Here is a 20919-nt window from a genome sequence, read left to right as displayed (position 1 = left end):
GTTTGTGGCTTGATAAAAATAATTCGGGCAAAAAAAATTCATTTCATGAGTCCGTAATGTGGATGCTACGCTTCTGAATGTTAAACAAATATATTACATTTTTTACTTTTAAATCCCTTAATGACATTAAATGAATAACAGCACATGTTCTATCCAATTCATTATATATTGTTGACAAATAACGTTGTACGTACACAGCCTTGTAACAACATACTTTGTAAGAACTAGAGCACTATATTGTTTGATAAGCAGGATGGAGAAAAAACTGAAGACAATACTGCACCCATAAACTTTACACATTTTCACAAGAATATAATTTTAAATGTTGTTCCTAGAAATTACAGTTTTGTCAAAGTAATAGTCTCTACATGTGTATTCAATTATGGCAAAGCACTCATTAAGGCAATACTCCTAATAGGTAGTGAACTACAAGCGCCGGTTTTCACAAATCAATGAAACCGTGTGACTTTTTAGGCCCAGGGGAATGAAAATAATATTTAGTTGAAACTTTAATATACTGATTATTACTACACATTCAAACAATGCCATGAGCAAAAATGTTCATTAGTTATGAAGCCAGTTTAAATACATTTAATTAGTTGGTGAGCAATGACCCAAAGCAACCAAGGTCAACGTTTGCTTTATACCTGAAACAAAAACAATACAGGCTATAAAAAGGTCACTATTTATTGCACGCAGTTTATTACACTCTAATACAATCCTTTTTGCCATCTACAAACATCTCTGGCATTTACCAGCAGTAGCGGCATGTGCTTAAAATTGCGTCACGGTCGACGGTTCCCAGAAACCAAAATGCACAAATGGACGGACAGCATTTTTGGGAACAGCGCACTCGGTTTAAATGACGGGGTGAGTTGCCAATGCAGGGAGGAGCCAGGTGAAGAAACGTGGACAAGTTATAGCACATTGAACATAATTACGTGAATTTAAAGTTTTACATTTTAATGTGCTAGAATCACTGTTAGCATCGTGGTGTACACAGTAACCATTAACCATTTGCAGTTAGTTCTTGCCCTAAAGGCAACTGCAAAGGCTTTCCTGTTAATATAATTTCAGGAGTAAAAGCATTATAGCATGCAGTCAGAAACAAAATATTCTAAGAGTCAAATGTATATATACTTCTAGATTTGAAGCTTTCGTGACTGCAAGGATGCATACTCTTAGTTCTTTCGGTAAAGTCACGTAGGTAAAAAATGAAATAAAAATTAATAAAAATAAAATAAAAAATAAAAATCACGATGTTTCGGAGGCAACACAAGTCTCCGTCATCAGGTGGGACCGTCACAGCTGTGACTTTTATTTTATTTGATTAATTTTTATTTCATTTTTTACCTACGTGACTTTACCGAAAGAACTAAGAGTATGTATATATACTATTTAACGCTTGGAAAATCGGACAATATTTGACGCGCATACTGAAGTGGATGCTTTATTAAATGCCAATAATTATTTCAATTATACTCTATTCATCTGCAAAGCTGTAACATGACACCCCACTCTGTTGCATATACACAACATTTTCATTAAAAACCATACATTGAAAACTTTATATTTCCCGACACCGATTCAGTTTTCACACTAAACTTCACGCAGTAAGCCACCAATAACAATCGCCAAAAGTTATTCACATCAAATTTAATTGATCTAGAAAACAAGGTACTGTTAAACATTTGTGAACGTTATCTCTCAACTATTAACTAAATATTCACTCGAAACAACGTTAAATCAAATAAACTTGAATAGCAATAGTACAGCAGTTCAAAGGAAGACTTACCTAGGATTAAAGCGAAAACTTGACTGTCCCGAAACAATCGCACCAAAGTAAATTTCCTCCCCATACATATTCGTTTTGTATTAAATAAATGACGCTACAGCAAACCAAACAAAAAAAATCTGGGCAGCCGCGTTAGCACTCATCTGGGCAAAAAACCATCATCATATGTTCAGTAAAAAAAACCCGTAACAAAACATTGATAGCTACTTTTTAGTCACGCAAGTCATTAATATTGCCCCTCTGTAACAAGCGTGGACGAAACGTTCCCATTACCCAACGCCTATTTATTTGCCGAAAGGAGTTTGTTTGGCTTTGGGGCAAACGGAGATTTCTGTTTGTGGCTCGTATCAACACGAGAAGCTAAAGTCGTACGCGGTGCGGCTTCAGTCCTCATGTCCGTTTATTAATAGCACGCCCCTCCACCGGCTTGCCCCTATTATGTGTCAGCAGCTGTGACGAAGGCACGCGTCTAGTGACGGCAATGGTAGGAAAAGGGGCTTGTGGTGTGTGTGTGTGTTTATATATACATACGTACAGAGGCACTGTACATGCGTGAAGCTTTCTAAAAAAAACGCGAAAGGCAAACAAGCCAGAACGATGATGTTGGGAGTGCCACTGGCAAGTCTAGAGGCGTGCTATAATTTTTTTTTATTACGCTACCGTGGAAAGCAGCTGCAGAACATGGTGTTACCAATGTGCCCTGCGTGACAAGTATGTGCTTGAAAATGTATTGCAATAATCCCTCCAACCATGATCCCGAGGTGACGTGTACATGTTGTGCACAATGCATAAGCGGACCTGGATTACATAAAGGTGCTTATGTAATACATAAGCTACTTATGTAAATGTGCCAAAACATAAGACTTGGGAAACATTTCACGTATGTATTTTCAATAATGCATCTGTAAAATATCGTTTTGAAACAAACACTCCAGCCGCAATGCCCGTTAAATTAAACCGAAATGTAAAGAACAAACCTCATCCGTGCAAAAACCGGATTACCTCTGCATCCGATTCCCAAGAGACCAGTAATTACACTGTGTAACACAATTTTTGTTCCTGGGTAGTAAGTGTTATTTCGTAATTGCTTATGCCTAAAAAAGTATAGAAAATGGCTATTATTCCCCACAAATTTTGCTTTTGTGACCAGGACAGTGATATTTTGAAAAAACAACATATGAATCAAAATTAACATGTATTATTACTAAAGTAATACAAAAATGACTACAAAATATTTAGTAAAGCGAGTAGTTTTTATAGATTTACGATTATACTGTAAATCACTTTCACAAATCAGCCCCCAAATGTAGTCTCCCATCATGTTCTTGTTATACTGTCCTTGGTAGCGGCGTTCAAAGTCCAGTATATCCTGGTGGAAACGCTCGCCTTGCTCCTCCGAGTACACTCCCATGTTCTCCTTGAATTTATCAAGATGAGCATCAAGGATATGGACTTGGCGGGACATCCTACAGTCCATTGTGCCATAGTTCTTCACCAGAGTCTCAACCAGCTCCACAGTTTTCGACCTTGTGATTGCCCAGGAAACCACTGCGACAAAGCTGTTCCAAGCTGCTTTCTCCTTACTAGTGAGCTTCTTGGGGAATTAATTGCACTCCAGGATCTTCTTTATCTGTGGTCCGACAAAGACACCGGCTTTGAACTTTGCCTCGAGACAGCTTAGGGAAGAAGTCTTGAAGGTACTTGAAGGCTGCCGACTTGGTGTCCCAGCTGTCCCAAAGGCAAAGATAGCAGGGAAACTTTGTAAAACCGCTTTGGAGGCCCATCAAGAATGCCACCATTTTGAAGTCTCCGATGACCTCCCAGCCGTACTCATCATACGTCAAGGCATACAGCAAGGTCTTGATGCTGTTGCAATCCTCTTTGAGGTGCACCGAGTGAGCCAGGAGAAGAGACGGATACTTGTTACCATTATGGAGCAGCACGGCTTTGAGGCTCCTGGATGAGCTGTCAATGAATATGCGGCACTCATTCTGGTTACAGGCGATTCCGATTGCCTCGAACAGACTGGTCACATTCTGGCAGAAGCAGAGCCCATCTTGACGGGTGAAGAAGCTGCAAAAAGGTTGGTGATGCATCCTCTGATCTGCGACTTGCACACTTTCATCAAACAAGTTCCACTGCTTGAGCCTAGACATCGAAAGCTCAGCATTGGACTTGGTGAGACCAAGATCTCTGATCAAGTCGTTGAGGTTTTTTTGGTTGGGGTAGTATGGATTTCTCTCCTCAGCTTCACCACTGAAATTTTCATCTGGTTCTACGTCTTCCTCGCTCTCTGACTTGCTGCTCTCTTCTAAAGAGGGCTGCTCTCTCTCCGGAGGAGTGGGTACGGGGAGCTCATGGCAGTGTGGCACCAGGGCGATGGATGAAGGAAGGTCCGGATACGTGATAACAGGTGCATTCTTGCCAGTCTGACGTTTGAAAGGGTCCACCATGAAGAAGTAGCAGTTACTTGAGTGGTCAGTGGGTTCCCGCCAAATTCTTTGGATAGCAAACTTCATGGCTCTCATTTCCCCTCTGCACCATCCTACAAAAATACATTTATTTCACCCATGACTAATGTGTAAGAGATTCTCGCAACATTTTTCATATACGATATATTTTTTCAATAACATTGAAAATTGTAAAACATTTTAAAATTAAAAATGTTTACAATTTTTAAAATGGTAACAAATTTTATGACATAAAATTCCGAGCAACAATTGTCCATGTTTTTTTGCATTGCTCGCAGGTGAAATGAGGTGCCCAGGGTTTGTCTTGATCCCAGACAGGCATGCCGAAATATGCCTTGTAGGCCTCATACATCTTAGCAGATGCTTCCACAGAGTACTTTTTCGCTCGTCTTGATAAATTGGCCGCATACATAGCAAAATGCGTCTGCCAGATGCTTGCAACCTCTTGATGCCATCTCAGAAAAATGCAGATGTGTATCCACCTAGGCAGCTGGAATTAAACTGAACTGGTGGGCTTAAGGCAACTGTATTTAAACTACTATTTATATTACTGGAAAGATCTATAATGTTCTAGAAGTTACTCCAAGTTTACTCAGCACTGAATCTATCTGGAATGTTCTGGAAAATAGGTAAATTTCAAAATATCAATGTCCTGGTCACAAAAGCAAAGTTTGTGGGGAATAATAGCCATTTTCTGTACTTTTGAGGCATAAGCAATTAGGAAATAACACTTACTACCTAGGATCAAAACAACAAAAAATGTCGTTACAGTGTTATATAAATGCCTCTCCAATGGGGCTTTTGACATTCGAGTGAAAAGGAAATACTCCGACATCAACAGAGCAGGCATTGTACTTGCTCAAGCCTCCACACACCATGGTAACCGTGGCATGACCGGGCACATTAAGCAATAAAACTGGTGTTGGTAGCTACCACAAGGCACATAATTAGATACGGAGAAGTCAATACCGAGAAAGGGAAAAACAAAAAAAGCAGGGGAAGACATCGTGCGATGAAATAAAAAAAAACGTGGAAGGTCACTACGAAATAACCGAGGCATGAAAAAATTAACGGGCGAGCTTTTTACTCGCCTATCAAAAGTTACAGGTTGAAATTTATTTAAAAAAATATTCGATGCAGACTGCAGTAGTTAACGCCGATCTACTTGGACTACAGATCATAAGCATCGGCGTACAGCCCGCTATGTTATGCTGGCGTTCAAGGGCAAGCTGCCTGGAAAGTGGCCCCTGTCACAAGTGAAAACTATGGTCACCTGTTCAGCTCACACAGAATACTGTACTTGTGGAGATGGGTCGTAGAGCCATCTCGTGGGCATACTGGGTAAGTGCATAATTACGTTCATTCTAAGCGGCCGGCTATGTTGAACTTCTTTCGCGATGTCATCAGCTAACCATGACACTCGAACCAAGGCTTCTCGCGACCGACCACATTTACCAATGTACTCATCATTCAAATCAACTCGCTGCACTCGTCCGATGATTGTTAAACACATCCCACGTGACGCGCTAAGCAATCAACGCTCTCTGCCCCGTGGAACGAGTTAGTTTGTATTTGAATGGGGAAGGACATTGGTTATACTGGTAGAAACCGCCAGGTTACACCAGCCCACAGGGGATTATTGTGTCCGTCGTGCAGGGAGGGGCTGGGTGGGGAGGGGCTGGGTGGGGAGGGGAGGGTGGGGAGGGGCTGGGTGGGGAGGGTGGGGAGGGGCTGAATGGGGAGGGTGGGGATGGGCTGGGTGTGAGGTGGGAGGGGTGGGGCTGGGAGGGGGGTGGAAGTAGAGGGGCTGGGTGGGGGGTGGAAGGGGAGGGGCTGGGTGGGGGGTGGGAGGGGTGGGGCTGGGTGGGAAGGGGCTGGTCACCCCGTGGTGCCCTTATAAAACTCAACGTTTAACCTACTCACGCCGGCTTGTGCCCGCCCTCACAGTCGGGCATATTTGCGGAATACACCACGCCGCCGTTGACCCTGACCATTGACCGAGCACCCCAACGTTCCTCCCAGCTCCCTCCGCAGGAATGTGTAAATACTAGCAGCTCGCACGACCTTGGAACGTGACCATCCGTACATCCTTCCAGCCAAACGTCGATTCCTAATATAAGTGGCTGCATGTTATTTGGACGAGATCCGTCTGTTCGTCCCTCCAGCAACACTTGTTTCTAATACGGTATGACAGAGCCCTCTCCACCTTTACCTTCTCTGCGCTGTATATCCCAATGTATCTCGATTTCTCACTTTGTCCATTTCTATATGTATCTGTCCCCCTTCTGCTACATCTCCCTCCCTCTCCATATCTCTCTCCTCCATCCACTGCATCTCCACCCCCTTCACTCCCCCCTATCTCTCTCCTTGCGTCTCTCTCAACCTCGTTCTCTTTCTTGATTTGAAGCTTTCGTGACTGCAGGAAACAATACTCTGTGGTTCTTTCGGTAAAGTCACGTAGGTAGAAAAATAAAATAAATCACGACGTTTCGGGCGCAACACAAGCGTCTGTCATCAGGTGGGAAAGCATGGTCTGCTGCTGATGCAGACTGCATCTACAGCCTTGGTGAGAGGAGGCCCCATCCAGCATTGAACTGAGACGAAGGGCTGTACATGCACACTGCAGTGTAAGAATAACAGATAAGACACAGTGAGGATGCTGTAATGTACACAACTGTGCTCAAGTCACACTCATTGCTAGTTCAGGGGTCGGCAACCAAAATAACAAGAGGAGACGTTTATTTTGAAATTCGGTAAAAAAAAATAAACCTTAATATTTCAAGAGCTGCAATGTATTTGTGATGGATACGAGGTGGTCATTAATAAATAACGTCACGAAATAACGTCCTTATAAAGAACCGCATGTTGCCAGTTAATGATTTCGGCACGGTCATCAATAATTGCACAAAAACAGCATCGTATCAAATGTGTTTTCCCATCCAGATTGGATATCACCCAGCTCTGAGGAGGCAAACACGCTTTGCTTGGCATTGAACTTAAGACCTTTGATAGAAAGGATCGACTTAAAAGTACACCACCAAGTGTCGAAATTGGGACATAAAGGGAACTTTTACGAATAATGTCTCACATCTTCCGTGGCCGTTGTTGAGTCATACGAAGTGGTATTTATTTTAGTTCACCCAAGGATAAAGGCCCACCGAGCTAAAACATATATTTGTCAAAGGTGACTCCGACGAAATGGGGTAAAAGCGTATAGCAAATGTTTACGCTGACAAGCGAAAATGTAACAGCGAACAATGTGAAAGTAATTCAGAGTAATGTATTGTATCACACGGCACGATGCCGAAACAAACAAACTAAGCTGAATATAAAGGACAATACGCTTGTCAATATATGGTGAAACATGCATTTTCATGTCAATATTAGACAAACCGATGCCACACACACACAAACCATAATTCCGAGGTAACTATGTGCAAAAACACAATTTGCAATATCCACGGTGATCCACGTGCGATCAATCCCATCTCACAATCGCCCCGTAGTTAACGTCTTAACTGCGAACGTTGAATTGTTTTAATCTTCCTAAAAGATTATTAATCATTCGGCCTCCTCGTTACCGGAAAGCCTCTGGGAGGCATAGCCACCCGCCTCGGGGAAGGCCGGAAAACGGCACGCTTTCCAGGCAAGCTGCGCGCTTCATATCGTGGTTAGGCCTCGATAAGGAAAACAATTAAACAAACAAAAACTCTCATTATAATAAGCGGCGACACACAGTGAGCGAGCGATCACGGGAGCCCACCGAGTGTCATTGATTGTTGTTTACCTGTCGGACAGGGAAATTATTTGCGAGAGATCGAAGTGAACGCCGCTGGTCGCCGTACACGTTGCCACGCTGTCCGCCATGCCGGGCAACGATGAAGGTTCACGGCGAGAGAACGAGAGGCGGCACTTTAATAAAACATAAAAAAAAAATTTGGCGATGCTGCAGATTGCCCGGGCAGTTGGGCGCGTAGTTTAAACAAAATAAAAATAAAATATACTGAAAAAAAAAACAAATTCGTCAATGACACTGCTTTAAAAATAATATATTTTTATGCGTGAGCCATCACAGCAGCAGATGATCTACTGCATCGTCCACTGGCGCTTTATTTGGCCGTCTGGAACGCTCTTGCTTCCGATATTAGGAAATAATGCACGTTCATAATACTGGATGTACAAAAATATATATATATGTGCTTCCACGGGGTGTGGAGGGGGGAAACGCATGTTTTAAAAAAAATGTTTGAGAAACCAGGCAAATAATAAACCAAAAAAACGCAACACAGTTCGTCGATAACACTGCTTTAAAAATTATAATAATAACACATCAACCATCACGCGAACTCCGGTCATCCTCGCAGCAGCGGCTTTTGGCTCCCCGTCGAACAAAGACGCTTTCAGATGCGCTTCTTTGGCCGTCTGGAATGGTCTTCCTTCCGATATTAAGAAATAATGCACGTTCATTATATACGCAAATAAAAATGCTTCCAAGGAAAAACGCATATCATAAAATGTTGGAGAAACCGTGCAAATGCTTGATTTGAATTTCTCGTTTTTGCTTTCTCTCGAACAAGAGGTTGGAGCGCCTTTGTGAAACTGAATGTAATCTTGAAAATACAAATACCTACGCATCTAAAGAATCACGTTTTCATAAGTGTATTCTACCTGCTATGACACAACCAATGGGACAAAAGGAAAAAAAACGTGCGTAAAGAAGCGTGGAGTAATGTTTTGAATTATATTAAAACTAAACGATTGTTTATTTTACCAGGTAAGATCCACTGGGCTATCTACAGCTCATTTACTGGTAGGAACCTCCTGGTTACAACAGCCTACAGGGGATTATTGTGTCCGTCCGTCCGTCGTGGATCCAAAAATGGGAGGGGTGGGGCTGAGTGGAGAGGGGAGGGGCCGGGTGGGGAAGATGGGGAGGGGCTGGGTGGGGACGGGAGGGATGGGAGGGGTGGGGCTGGGCTGGGTGGGGAGGGGCTTGTCACCCCGTGGTGCCCTTATAAAACTCAACGTTTAACCTACTCACGCCGGCTTGTGCCCGCCCTCACAGTCGGGCATATTTGCGGAATACACCACGCCGCCGTTGACCCTGGCCATTGACCGAGCAACCCAACGTTCCTACCAGCTCCCTCCACAGGAATGTGTTTCAGAAGCAACCTGGCCACACGTCATCGCTCAACGAAGTGGCTTATCATGTGAAAAGTATTAGCAGCCAAATTCCCTAAACGCATGTTTCTAAATGTGGCGGGAAAAACCGGAGGACCCGGAGAAGAAAATCCACGCGACCACAGGAAGAGAGACCTGCAATCTCTAAATATACAGGCGTCAGGGTCGGGATCTGGATCGAACCCACGAACTCCTGTAGACCAGGCGAGGTAGGTAATATTTCGCCACTACGGCGCACAATGGCGAGAAGAGACATACATTGGAACAAATGCATAACTTGTAGCATAGAGAGGTCAAAGATATAATTAGCGATATTTAAATAATTTAAGTGTGCTTGCGTAGGGCACGTAATTGCTGTAAGGGATGTTAGCCGATGGTCAAGAGTTGCGATGTAGTGGCAGCCAAATAATTGAATCCGTACAGGAGATACATTCACCGAGGAGATGGAGCGATTAAAATCAGCTCTTGCGTAGATGCAGCGTGGATTGTTAAATCGCGCTGAATTTCGGGATTAGGCGGCGGCTCGCGGGGGGGGGGGGGCTTCATCCAGCAGTGGATTGACCATGGGTGATTATTTTTAAATCCTTTATATTAAGTTCGCTTGCTTGCTTGCGTGCTTGCATGCTCGCTTGCTTGCTTACGACCGTGCAAATCTTTCGGTCGTTTTTTAACACACTTTCCGTGATCCAATCGAGCTGACATTTTCCACACAGACTCGTTGTGCGTGACAATTAATTTTCGTGAAAAAAAATTTCCAAAATTTTACACTGTTTAGGGATAAATAAATAAATATTTAATTACCAATTGCTTAATGCTGGCAGACAATCATCTGACCCATAGGTGGCAGCCATCTCAAGCCAGAGGACGAGAGGACTCTAGCCGCCACGCATATTAAGGATTTAGAGTGAAAAACTTTGTTTTTACGGGTTAATTTTTTCTGCTTCAGATGAAATAGACCCTTACATTGCTGCTGCGCGGATTTCCGCGGTTGTGCTATACAGATCTCTGATGTATTTTCGGGTTGTGCCGTGCGTTGTTCGGCATGATGTCCGACGTTTCGCTTCTACGTGCCCGGGAGCTTCGCTGTGAACTGAATTCGGTCAGACCTTTATAATGCAGCAAAGCACGCCAGCATTGCGAGTGTAGAATAACACACACACACATGCGTATACCCCAGTTGATTGGCAGGTCCCGTGGGTGCAATCATTGCCCAATGATCGCACCTCCCAATCCTCTTGCTCCTCCTGCTCCTTACATCACCCCCTCCTCCCCCGGTCCCATCTTGTGCTCTTCACACACTGACAAATTTACGAACCGCCTTTGCGTCCTGGCGGTCAGATTGCATAGGCTGTGCGCTGCGGGGGGAAGAAAAATAGGAGAATGCCTATATCCTAAATTCATCGGGCATCTACGTTTTAAGTGCACGCTTAAAGGGCAGTGGTTTTTAAATATATATTAATTCCATCTGTTGACTGCGGCGTAAATCCGTGGTCGTTTCGTGCCAGCTTGCTTTAGGAGCGCGGATTCATAAATCCCCGTTGCGGTTGTGCGTGCGTGCGTGCGCGTGTGTGCGCGTGTGTACACCGGCGTTCGGGGCTTGAGAGCGCAGGGCACTGCGTGGCACATCGCCACCATGGATGCAGAAAATATTCAGCTCCTTGAAGAAAGCAAGAAGAAAGCGTTTTATTCCGCGGGCTTCATAAGGTAGGGTTTATTTTATTGTTTTTGTAAAAAAACACTTCTGTTAATATTCTTAGGTTTTTTTGGTAAAGTCACGTAGGTAAAAAAATAATAAAAGTAAATTAAAAATCACGACGTTTCGGAGGCAACACAAGCTTCCGTCTTCAGGTGGAACGTGCTGTGACGGTTCCACCTGAAGACGGAAGCTTGTGTTGCCTCGGAAATGTCGTGATTTTTTATTGAATTTTTATTTTACTTTTATTAATTTTTATGTTTTACCTACGTGACTTTACCGAAAAAACCTAAGAATATGAATCCTTGCAGTCACGAAAGCTTCAAATCTAGAACTTCTCTTAATCTACTGCTGGATGGAGGCCATCCGCACGTCGTGTTGAATGTTTGACCACACGTCGCCTACCACGTCGGTCAGTGTGCGGGTTTGTGAAGTGCTTGGGGAAGTGGGTACGCAAAGCTGGCTTCAGGTGGAACGCGCCGCTCGTGGTAGCCACGGTTGGGAATCCAACTCAGGCGGTAGGGTTCGTAGTGCAGTGTCCGAACCGCTGCGCAAGACGTATGTGGTTCACTTTGAATTGTGTTTGGTGCCGAGGAGCGATTCTGATAGCATGTAACGTGTGAGTGATGTCAAATGTTGAGATTTTTGTTATTATAAAAATATATAAATAATTTCGTCAGATTTATATGATTTAAAAGAGATGACGTTAATTAAAACATTCGGTTTTAAACGTTTTATTGACATAAAAATAAGTGTTACGGACATAATGGGGATATTGAGAGGTGGTCACGTGGTTCGCGCCCTGCGCTATGAGCCCGGCTACCCGAGTTCGCTTGCCGGTCACGGTTAACATCAGTGGCGCGTGATGTCCTGGGGACTCCCACCCCTCCAACTAACCAGCACTCACCTGCGTGGTGAAGTATGGTCATAGAGCCCCGTGACCGACACGGCATGCGGAAGGCTTTCATTCAGCAGAGTATATGCACTGAGTTTGTTTTAATGTGTGTTTCGTAAATATACACAACGACTGGAATTTATATTGTATACACTATTTAGATAGTGTACAGTCGACTGAAATATAATCTCGTCACAATTCACAATCATACGTCAGATGACTCGTACGGTCTTACATTTCAACACGTTTCGATTACCCTTGCCATATAAACGCGCGTGTGTTTGATTATCTTTAAAGTAATTTCTGGCAATGGCAAACACCACCTCTACCACCACCACCACCAAACACGCGAAATTATCGGAAATATTAGAAGCCTTACACCCGCATTCGTTCGTGTTGAGGCTGGTAGGACGGATGTTGCACGCAATTCGATATTGAACGATATTATTTTGTGCTTAAACAAATGCGATTAAAAATCCGATATTCTATACGACAAATAGTACACGCAGAAGTGTCTTGAATAACAATAATATTCATTCAGATAGGCATACGCATTGCTCTCAGATAAAACCCTCTTTAAATATTCAAGAGTTCATGAACAAATGATAACATTCAATTAACGTTCAACCCTTCAGATGTCCCGATGGTTGGCATCATAGTGTGTGTATATATATGTATAAACCCACCACATAAAGAAGGCATTACATTGTCCGCTATTTAAAATATATAATAAAACATGCTGAAGCTCCACATGCACGTGGACAACCCTTTTGTTGCTTAACAGCTGATGAGGAACGCCCCGCGTATTTGGGTGTTATATGATCATTGTAGGGAATAATTTTGACCATATTTCACTACGCTGCAAAACATACTTATACAAGTGTCATTTCTATAAGCATGTCACAAGCAGTGTATCACTTAAATGTAACACAATGATATTGACAATCGCAATTGTCGAATAGCAAGACATCCACATCGCTTGCTATTCGCTTAAGTTACACCCAGCGCAAATGCAGTTGTTGGATGTGATGATAACGGTGGTGCTCTTAAGGTGCGGGGTGTATATGTATCTATATACATTTTCTTCAGACGTCAGAGTATATCACGGACATTGCCTTTCATCTGGAATCTCGTCATTAGCATGCAAACATCATTAACGATGTTCAACCGTAATTTATTTTAGTTGAATTATAACACGAATAACGTAAACTACGTTCAATTTTTCGTGACAACAGCAATGGGGCTCGCTGACGTTGATGTAGATAAACAACGATGTTGTTACATTGCAGTGGGTGAGCCACGCAATTGCGTCAGGAGTAGCGGACTGCGTCGCTCTGATGATGCCTTCTTCGTATTTGTGAATCGGGCATCGAGTGGTTCATGCTATGTTCCATACCTGTCAACCCATACGCAAATTTCAGGCCCTTTCGGCGTACAGCCGTTTCAATACGGACATTTTTTGTCTATTTGTTAGTGTATCTCTATTGCGATGGGACTTTGTAGGATGAACGTTGAGATGTATAAGGGGCACGGGGTGACCAATAAGGTGTCTGAATTGGTCTGTAATAAGGCAGGCGCTGATAAGGGGTTGACAGGTGTGATGTCCCGTGTTCTGTTCTAGGTGACCACATGCGTACACCAAGAGATTTGCATGTATTTAGTTTCCACTTGATTACGTGTGTAATGTCGTCTGTAACAAAAAAAAACTCAAACTCATTCGTCAATAACAATGTCCTAAAAGGGAACATTATAGGCGACTGTTCTTTTTCACAGCAGAGAGATTGCTACGAAGAAGGGCCATGACGCTTTAGAGCAGAGAGAGAGAAATCCGTGCTATGAAGAAGGGCCGTTTTCCGAAGCATCGCCCATTAAACATTTGTTTTACATTTCAGGGCAGTGTTGGAGACTAATCCTTTGCGTTAGATTTGTATGTGCTTGTGCACAACTACTAACGCAGCGTCACAATGTTATATACCTTTTTTTTTACTATAACAAATACCCGTTTGTACATTCATATCGTAGCGTGCGCTTGGTAAATGTGGTAAGAGTCGAAACGTCTAAAAGCGTTGGTGGCGTGGGCGTTAGTGATGGTTTTTTTTCGTCCGCACGCACAACCATCGCTGCTTCTTCTAGATTTGAAGCTTTCGTGACTGCAAGGATTCATATTATTAGGTTTTTTCGGTTAAATCCCGTAGGTAAAATTTTTTTTATTAATAAAAGTAAAATTTAACAAAATAATAACAAAGGCTCATTCCTTTGTTATGCAGTCTATTCTTAGTCTTAAGCCTCACCTTACCATATTAATAAAAAGTGTGCCGTTCCTGGCCCTTCCCCCCTCAACCATTATATATACGGGGTGGTATTTCTTGTGATCTCTCATTTACTTGATACAGCTGTCGTGGCTGTGACGGTTCCACCTGAAGACGGAGGCTTGCGTTGCTTCCGAAACGTCGTGATTTTTTATTTTGTTTTACCGAAAAAACCTAAGAATATACATCGCTGCTTCGTATTGTCTAATTCAATTACACGCTGGTGCACGGAGAGGGCATTTCCGATGTCACGCACCGCTTAACCGCATCCTCTCATCAGTGCCCGCGGCGATGGGCGTCTCTTCAGACTCACAAGCTCACATTCCCACCCACCACGTAACAAAACGTATCCACAAATAGATGTTGTGCGTACCGTTTGCCTCTCCGCAAAAAAATCTAAGATGTGTTTTTTTGTGTTTTGTTCGCGTTCACCAACCATCGCACTAACCAGCGTGGTGAAGTATGGTCAAATAACCCCCCCCCCCCCCCCCCCCGTGGAAGGCACTCGGCTAACATTTAATTGACAAAAGGAGGCCGTACATGTAATTTTGTGTCATAAATAACAACGCAGAGTGCTTCGCTTATCGATGATGCAAGGGCGTTAAAGTCTACAGTCTATACTACGCTGGCATTGTCTACTACAGTATGTAATCGTCTTCTTCGTATGACTGATGTTGATGAAGAGCAACAGCTATATCTTGACTTAAAGCTTTCGTGGCTGCAGGAATTCATATTCTTTGGGTCTTTCGGTAAAGTCACGTAGATAGGTTAAAAGAAAATAACAAAAAAATTAACCCGTAAAAACAACGTTTTTCACTATAAATCCTTTATATGCGTGGCGGCTAGAGTCCTCTCGTCCTCTGGCTTGAGATGATTGCCTGCCACCATTAAGCAATTGGTGATTACATATAATTTATTTTTTCCTAAAAAGTGTAAAATTTTGGAAAAAATATTTCACGAATATTAATTGTCACACACAACGAGTCTGTGTGGAAAATGTCAGCTCGATTGGATCACGGGAAGTGGGTTAAAAAACGACCGAAAGATTTGCACGGTCGTAAGCGCGCAAGCAAGCAAGCAAGTGAACTTAATATAAAGGATTTAATAAAATAAGTATAACCCGTAAAAACAAAGTTTTTCACTATAAATCATTTATATGCGTGGCAGCGAACTTAATATAAAGGATTTAAAAATATATTCGCCTGTGGAGGACGCGGCGATCAATCCCGCGACCTTTGGCATGGGAAGCGAGGGCGCTACCAACTGCGCTTCTCCGCCACGGCCTGTGGAGGGGTTACGCTCTGGGCTCTTATACTGTGACGTTCAGCCAAAGCCATGAATGAGTTCTATTTGAATATATGTAAAATAAAAATGTTTTGCCTAAAAGTGTAAAATTTTGGGAATTTTATTTCACGAACATTAATTGTCTGGCACAACGAGTCTGTGTGGAAAATGTCAGCTCGATTGGATCACGGGAAGTGGGTTAAAAAAACGACCGAAAGATGTGCACGGTCGTAAGCAAGCAAGCAAGCACGCAAGCAAGCAAGCAAGCACGCACGCAAGCAAGCAAGCGAACTTAATATAAAGGATTTAAAAAATAACAAAAAACCACGACGCTTCGATCGCAACACAAGCGTTCGTCATCAGGAAGAAAAAAGAGGGGAATAGCAACAGATGCAATCGGGCATTTGAGGCGTTAGATGTTCCATGTTCTATTCTGGGTGACCACAGTCGCCCCTGGGCATGTTCTAATCGCATTATTTAATAAACGCGCGCTTCGAGAACACTTCCTGTGATCCGGAACCGTCTGCCCAGCAATCCGTGCTGCTTCTGTCCCTTCTGGGCGCGAGATCTTCCACTTCTCCTCTGCCTTCGGCTGTCTTCCTCTTAAATGCTAAACAGTTCGCGCAACGACGACTGTTTCCCCCGCGCGCTGCATGGAACGCCCTGAGATTCGATTGCATTAGACGCCCTCGTCGTCATTGCCAGCCATGATATGTCCACTGCTGGATGAAGGGCCTCTTCAAGCCGCCGATCCTGCGATGTAGTAATAACACTGGTCAACAAAAAAAAAACATTTTTTTCTGGCCTGGACATTTGCAGCTGTTTTAGACTAATTTCAGGGTGCTGATTCCAAATCTGATCTCAGATTTGCTCTATCACATAATTTTTATGCTATCGGCATACCCCATTTTCATTGATTTTACCCGAAATTAACTCTGTCACTTATGATTGCGAGTTGTTGCGAGTCAGTGACTGCATTAGTGTTAAAATATGGTGCTGTATTGTTAGGATAGTGTGTTTATAATATAATTTTATGTAGATATCCACATTTATTTAATATTTTTCATTTGCAGATTTTATTGATAAAATAAATGAAAACAACTAATGGCATTATCCGAAACGTCGTGATTTTATTTAGTTGTTTGCATTTATTTTATTTTATTTTTCGCCTGCTATGATATATGTTTTACATTCGTCTCAACACATTTTTTTGAACATGTTGGGTTCAATCGAGACAGCGCAAAAAAACACATTTAAAAAAATAGTACAGTAGTAGTAATAATAGTAACGATAACTATGAACCAAAGGCGTGGGCGAGGCCTCTTTATCTTGCAGTGGATTGATGAAGGGCTGTACATTACATTACATTGTATTTATCCAGCCAAGGCTCACCGTTCTCAACGTTATTTACAATATAATCAATAGCTTGGATGTTATACAGCGTTTAAATACAACCGCGTTTCAAGACGCCGTATAGAAACAGTGTGACGTAATATAGAGTAATATATAGAGTAATATATAGTAAGTAAGTATATATTCTAGAGAAGAGGCAGTCAGTCATAGACAGAAGATAAGAGAAAGGTCTTGAGCCTGGACTTGACTGGGAACTTGGAGTCGAAATTCCTCTGCAGCATGGTCTCGTATAAGGATGTCTGGCCGATTCGTTTTTTTGTATTGGCGTTTTGCACGTATGTATGTACGTATGTTGAATTTCTTATGCACCGTACGTAACCAACTGTGGTATTTGGAGGTGCTGGGGAAGGACAACAAACTAAATGCAAAACGCAGTTCGAAAGACATTCGTTTTCAATTTAGAATATATACAATATCGATGTATGCAATGTTATAAATAATACACTATATGCTATAGACAGCACCCACTAGTGAGTAAGTTTCTTAAACATTGCGTTAGCTATGGTAGAAACAAGTAGACATTGTTTCATTGCCAACGAATTAATGTTTTTTTTAATGCTGACTCTATTTCTACACAGCACACGGGTCCGTTATTTTTAAAGTCGTAAAATAATAATCTTGTTTTCCGATATCCGGAATAGAAAAAAAAATCTGCCAAAGGGCTTTCCGGACCAATATTATCCAGCAGCATTTGTCTAAGCAAGCAAATCCTAGACATCTTCTTGGTTCTTTCTGTAAAGTCACGTAGAAGGGAAATAATAAAATAATAAAAATATAACATATTAAAATACAATTCTCAGGAATTTTCGGCCACAACGCAAGCAGCCGTCCTCAGGTGAAGAACAGGTCTGTCGGAAAGACAGACAGACCCTGTCTTTCCGACAGACCTGTCTTTCCGACAGACCTGTCTTTCCGACAGACCTGTTCTTCACCTGAGGACGGCTGCTTTCGTTGTGGCCGAAACGTCGTGAGAATTGTATTTTATTATGTTATATTATTATTATTATTTTATTATTTCCCTTCTACGTGACTTTACCGAAAGAACCAAGAAGATGAATCCCTGCAATCACGAAATCATTAAATCGAAATCCTAGACAGTCCTAATCTTGATTTGAAGCTTTCGTGACTGCAGGAATCCATACTCTTTGGTTCTTTCGGTAAAGTCACGTAGGTAGAAAAAATAATAGATCACGACGTTTCGGTCGCAACACAAGCGTCCGAAACGTCGTGATCGATTATTGTTTCTACCTACGGGACTTTAACCGAAAGAACCATAGACGGTCTTGTAGAACAAATACTTGCCTGGTTGGCGCGTGCCATTGGCGAGGGCTATTGCACTGCGCTAATTGCGCTGTGCAATAGACCCCACGAGCGAGAGTTCCATTCCTGGCCACAGCTAAACATCAGTGGCGAGTAGCATCGGAAGCGGTTTTGGGTGACCCCTCCCTCCCCCTATCCTCCTCCTTCACCAACTCGTACTGGCCAGAGTGGTTGAAGTATACACTATGAGATCGCTTTTACCAGTGGCAAAATATAATGGTAGGTTTTTACCCTTTTAACTGGTACAAAACTGACACCTTTATTCAAGGCATCATGTTTGCAATGACCACAACACAAGTAGTCAATAAGGACAGTGCATATTATTATCCTTATCAGAGTTGCTTCTTTTTGTTTGCTTTATTGACTACTTGTGTTGTGGTCATTGCAAACATGATGGGTTGAAGTATGTTCAACCAACCCCCATGGGGAAGGTTTCATCCAGCAGTGGATTAACGAATGCCTGTATAAAATCTGTTATACTCGCTGTACACCGATCCTTCTCCTGCAGTCTCTTATTCAACTCTTTCGTCTAAATATGCAGGGTACCTTGGACAGCTCTCGGGCGTTTAAGTGTTTATAGCTTTGCATATTTAACATTAACTTGCTAGACCCCGGGTGAACACAGTAACATATAAATAATATGTAAATGAAACACATCATTTACAGCCCTTTGTCAAGCCACTGCTGGATGAAGGTCTTCCTACGATGTTTCGGTCATGGACATTATTTGAGCCTAACTCGCCACGCTGGTCGGTGCGTGGTGGTGAAATGGGGGCGGAGGCCAGGACCGGTTCAAATATGAGTTTAGTCGTGGGCGGTGATCCAACTGAGGTCTCGCTGGGTACGTAGCGTAGGGCGCTGACCGCTGCACCACAGCAGCACCCGGCAATGCAGTCTCTGTCTATAAGTGAATGTTTTTTTTTGCGAACCATGAATTCGATATGGGTTCATGCTCATTATTTATGTTTGCGCAGCGATTTTTTTTTTACAACAACAATGACAACACCATCACCACCGTATTGGCTGCTACACCGCTCGTTCAATACATCTGGAATAGATGAGCGGCAATTTGGAGGGCGTGTTGCTTGCCCGGTGGGAGAGGGTGAGATGATGTCACGGATATAGGATCCTATAAATCTACAGCTCTTGTGAAGCCACTGCTGGATAAAGGATTTTTCCTGCGTCTTGTCGATCATGCGAGGTGTTTGACTATACTTCACCACGCTGGTCACTGCGGGTGACGTGAAGGACTGACGTTAGCAGTGGCCCGATATCTAGTTAGAGTTTCCAGATTCGTAGCACAGTGCGCTAACCACTGCATCACTGCTCCCCCATAGATATAGATCCGTATAGAGTATATATATAGGCTGCACGCAGATGATATCTGCAAATTGCAAGTTACCTATTTGCAGCACCATTAAATGCAACCACTCGCTTTAAGTTGCCACTGTCGATATAATTTATGAGCGGGTCTGTACATGTGCCACTTCAACGCACAACTCTGCAAATCTAAAGTTAAATTGTGCACGGAGATAGCATCACCTTTTGTGGAATCATGGCATCGTGAGGGTGAAATATAAGATTCCATTGCTAACGGTGTGGTGTGTGGATTGCTGGAATGGCCAAAACCCACGATGTTTAATGCAGCACAATAAGATTAAACAACTCTAATCAGCTCCATCCTCTCTCTTTAAATGCATTGTCCATACAAATGTAAAAGTGATAATGTTACCTTTGTAGTTATTGTTGTTTGCCTACGGACATGGCAATGTGTTTAACATTTACATTGATCAAGTCTGAAGGAAATATAGCTATTTAAGCCTTCTCGTCTCATGCTTTACATTATATGCACACGTATGGATTAAAAATACCGTATGAAACATAATCTTATGATAATTAAGGTCATTCCAGTAACTGGTCACATATAAATACAATATATAATTAATATTTGAAAATAAATGATAAATCCAGCACATTTTTGGATGTTTTGATTTGAAGATAAAATGTGGTGCTTCCTGAGCAGCACAAATGTGATTGATGCCACATCCTTGATTGTGTTTTTAAAACATATTTTGTAGAAATAAAATCACACAAAGCCGATACGAAGTTTCAGATTTCAGTAATGGCAATAATGTACTAGACACGTGTTGATTGATGACGCAGTGTAAGCAATTCATATTTACAAAGCATAGGGCGTATTTAGCTGTCTGCTGGTTTTCACTTGTCTGAAGCTGAATGTGAAATGGCAATGATTTACTTGCACACGCATTGATTGCTGAACTCGGAATTGTGGACATGGAGTATAGACCAGGAAAGTTGTCTCACTGGCCATGGCACTTCATGAGCTGCAAACAATTCAATAATTGATGTCACCTCGTTAGATAGACAGATGTTTAATTTTAGCCGGAACAACCTGATGAGCTATGAAGCTCTTTTTCACACGTTGCCCAGCCAAAATCTGGGGTCGGAAAATGTGGAACATGACAGGGAAGCAAGTCAATAATTAAAACATTCCAACAATATTTTCAAAATATGCAAAGAAAGGATAAATTACACTT

The 20919-nt window shown here is 42.4% G+C and overlaps 2 protein-coding genes across 6 annotated transcripts in view; one reads left to right on the top strand and one right to left on the bottom strand.

Annotated features, from left to right (window-relative positions):
- The window catches only part of LOC144722384 (uridine-cytidine kinase-like 1), a 28577-nt gene extending 20379 nt beyond the window's left edge, over nucleotides 1–8198 (bottom strand). For 2 of the 3 annotated variants that reach the window (XM_078600611.1, XM_078600609.1), the window contains exon 1: nucleotides 8054–8198. In XM_078600611.1, the coding sequence (XP_078456737.1) occupies nucleotides 8054–8133 (80 nt within the window). In that variant the 5' untranslated portion in view covers nucleotides 8134–8198. Of the gene's footprint in view, nucleotides 1–1795; nucleotides 2181–8053 lie in introns of those variants that run through there. The other variant, XM_078600612.1, reaches the window with a different exon arrangement.
- LOC144722385 (proton-coupled zinc antiporter SLC30A2-like) overlaps nucleotides 1–20919 on the top strand; it is a 43752-nt gene that overhangs the window by 404 nt on the left and 22429 nt on the right. The window contains exon 2 of one of the 3 annotated variants that reach the window (XM_078600614.1): nucleotides 11057–11151. The exons of 1 other annotated variant lie outside the window; for it this stretch is intronic. In XM_078600614.1, coding sequence (XP_078456740.1) covers nucleotides 11081–11151 — 71 coding nt within the window. In that variant the 5' untranslated portion in view covers nucleotides 11057–11080. Of the gene's footprint in view, nucleotides 1–9656; nucleotides 11152–20919 lie in introns of those variants that run through there. One more of the 3 variants, XM_078600613.1, reaches the window with a different exon arrangement.

The sequence above is a fragment of the Lampetra planeri genome, chromosome 14 (assembly GCF_965212315.1).
Source record: "Lampetra planeri chromosome 14, kcLamPlan1.2.h2, whole genome shotgun sequence".
In the NCBI taxonomy this organism is placed as follows: Eukaryota; Metazoa; Chordata; class Hyperoartia; order Petromyzontiformes; family Petromyzontidae; genus Lampetra; species Lampetra planeri.
Note: the sequence above shows the minus strand (reverse complement) of the source record. Positions and strands in the feature narration are given on the sequence as shown.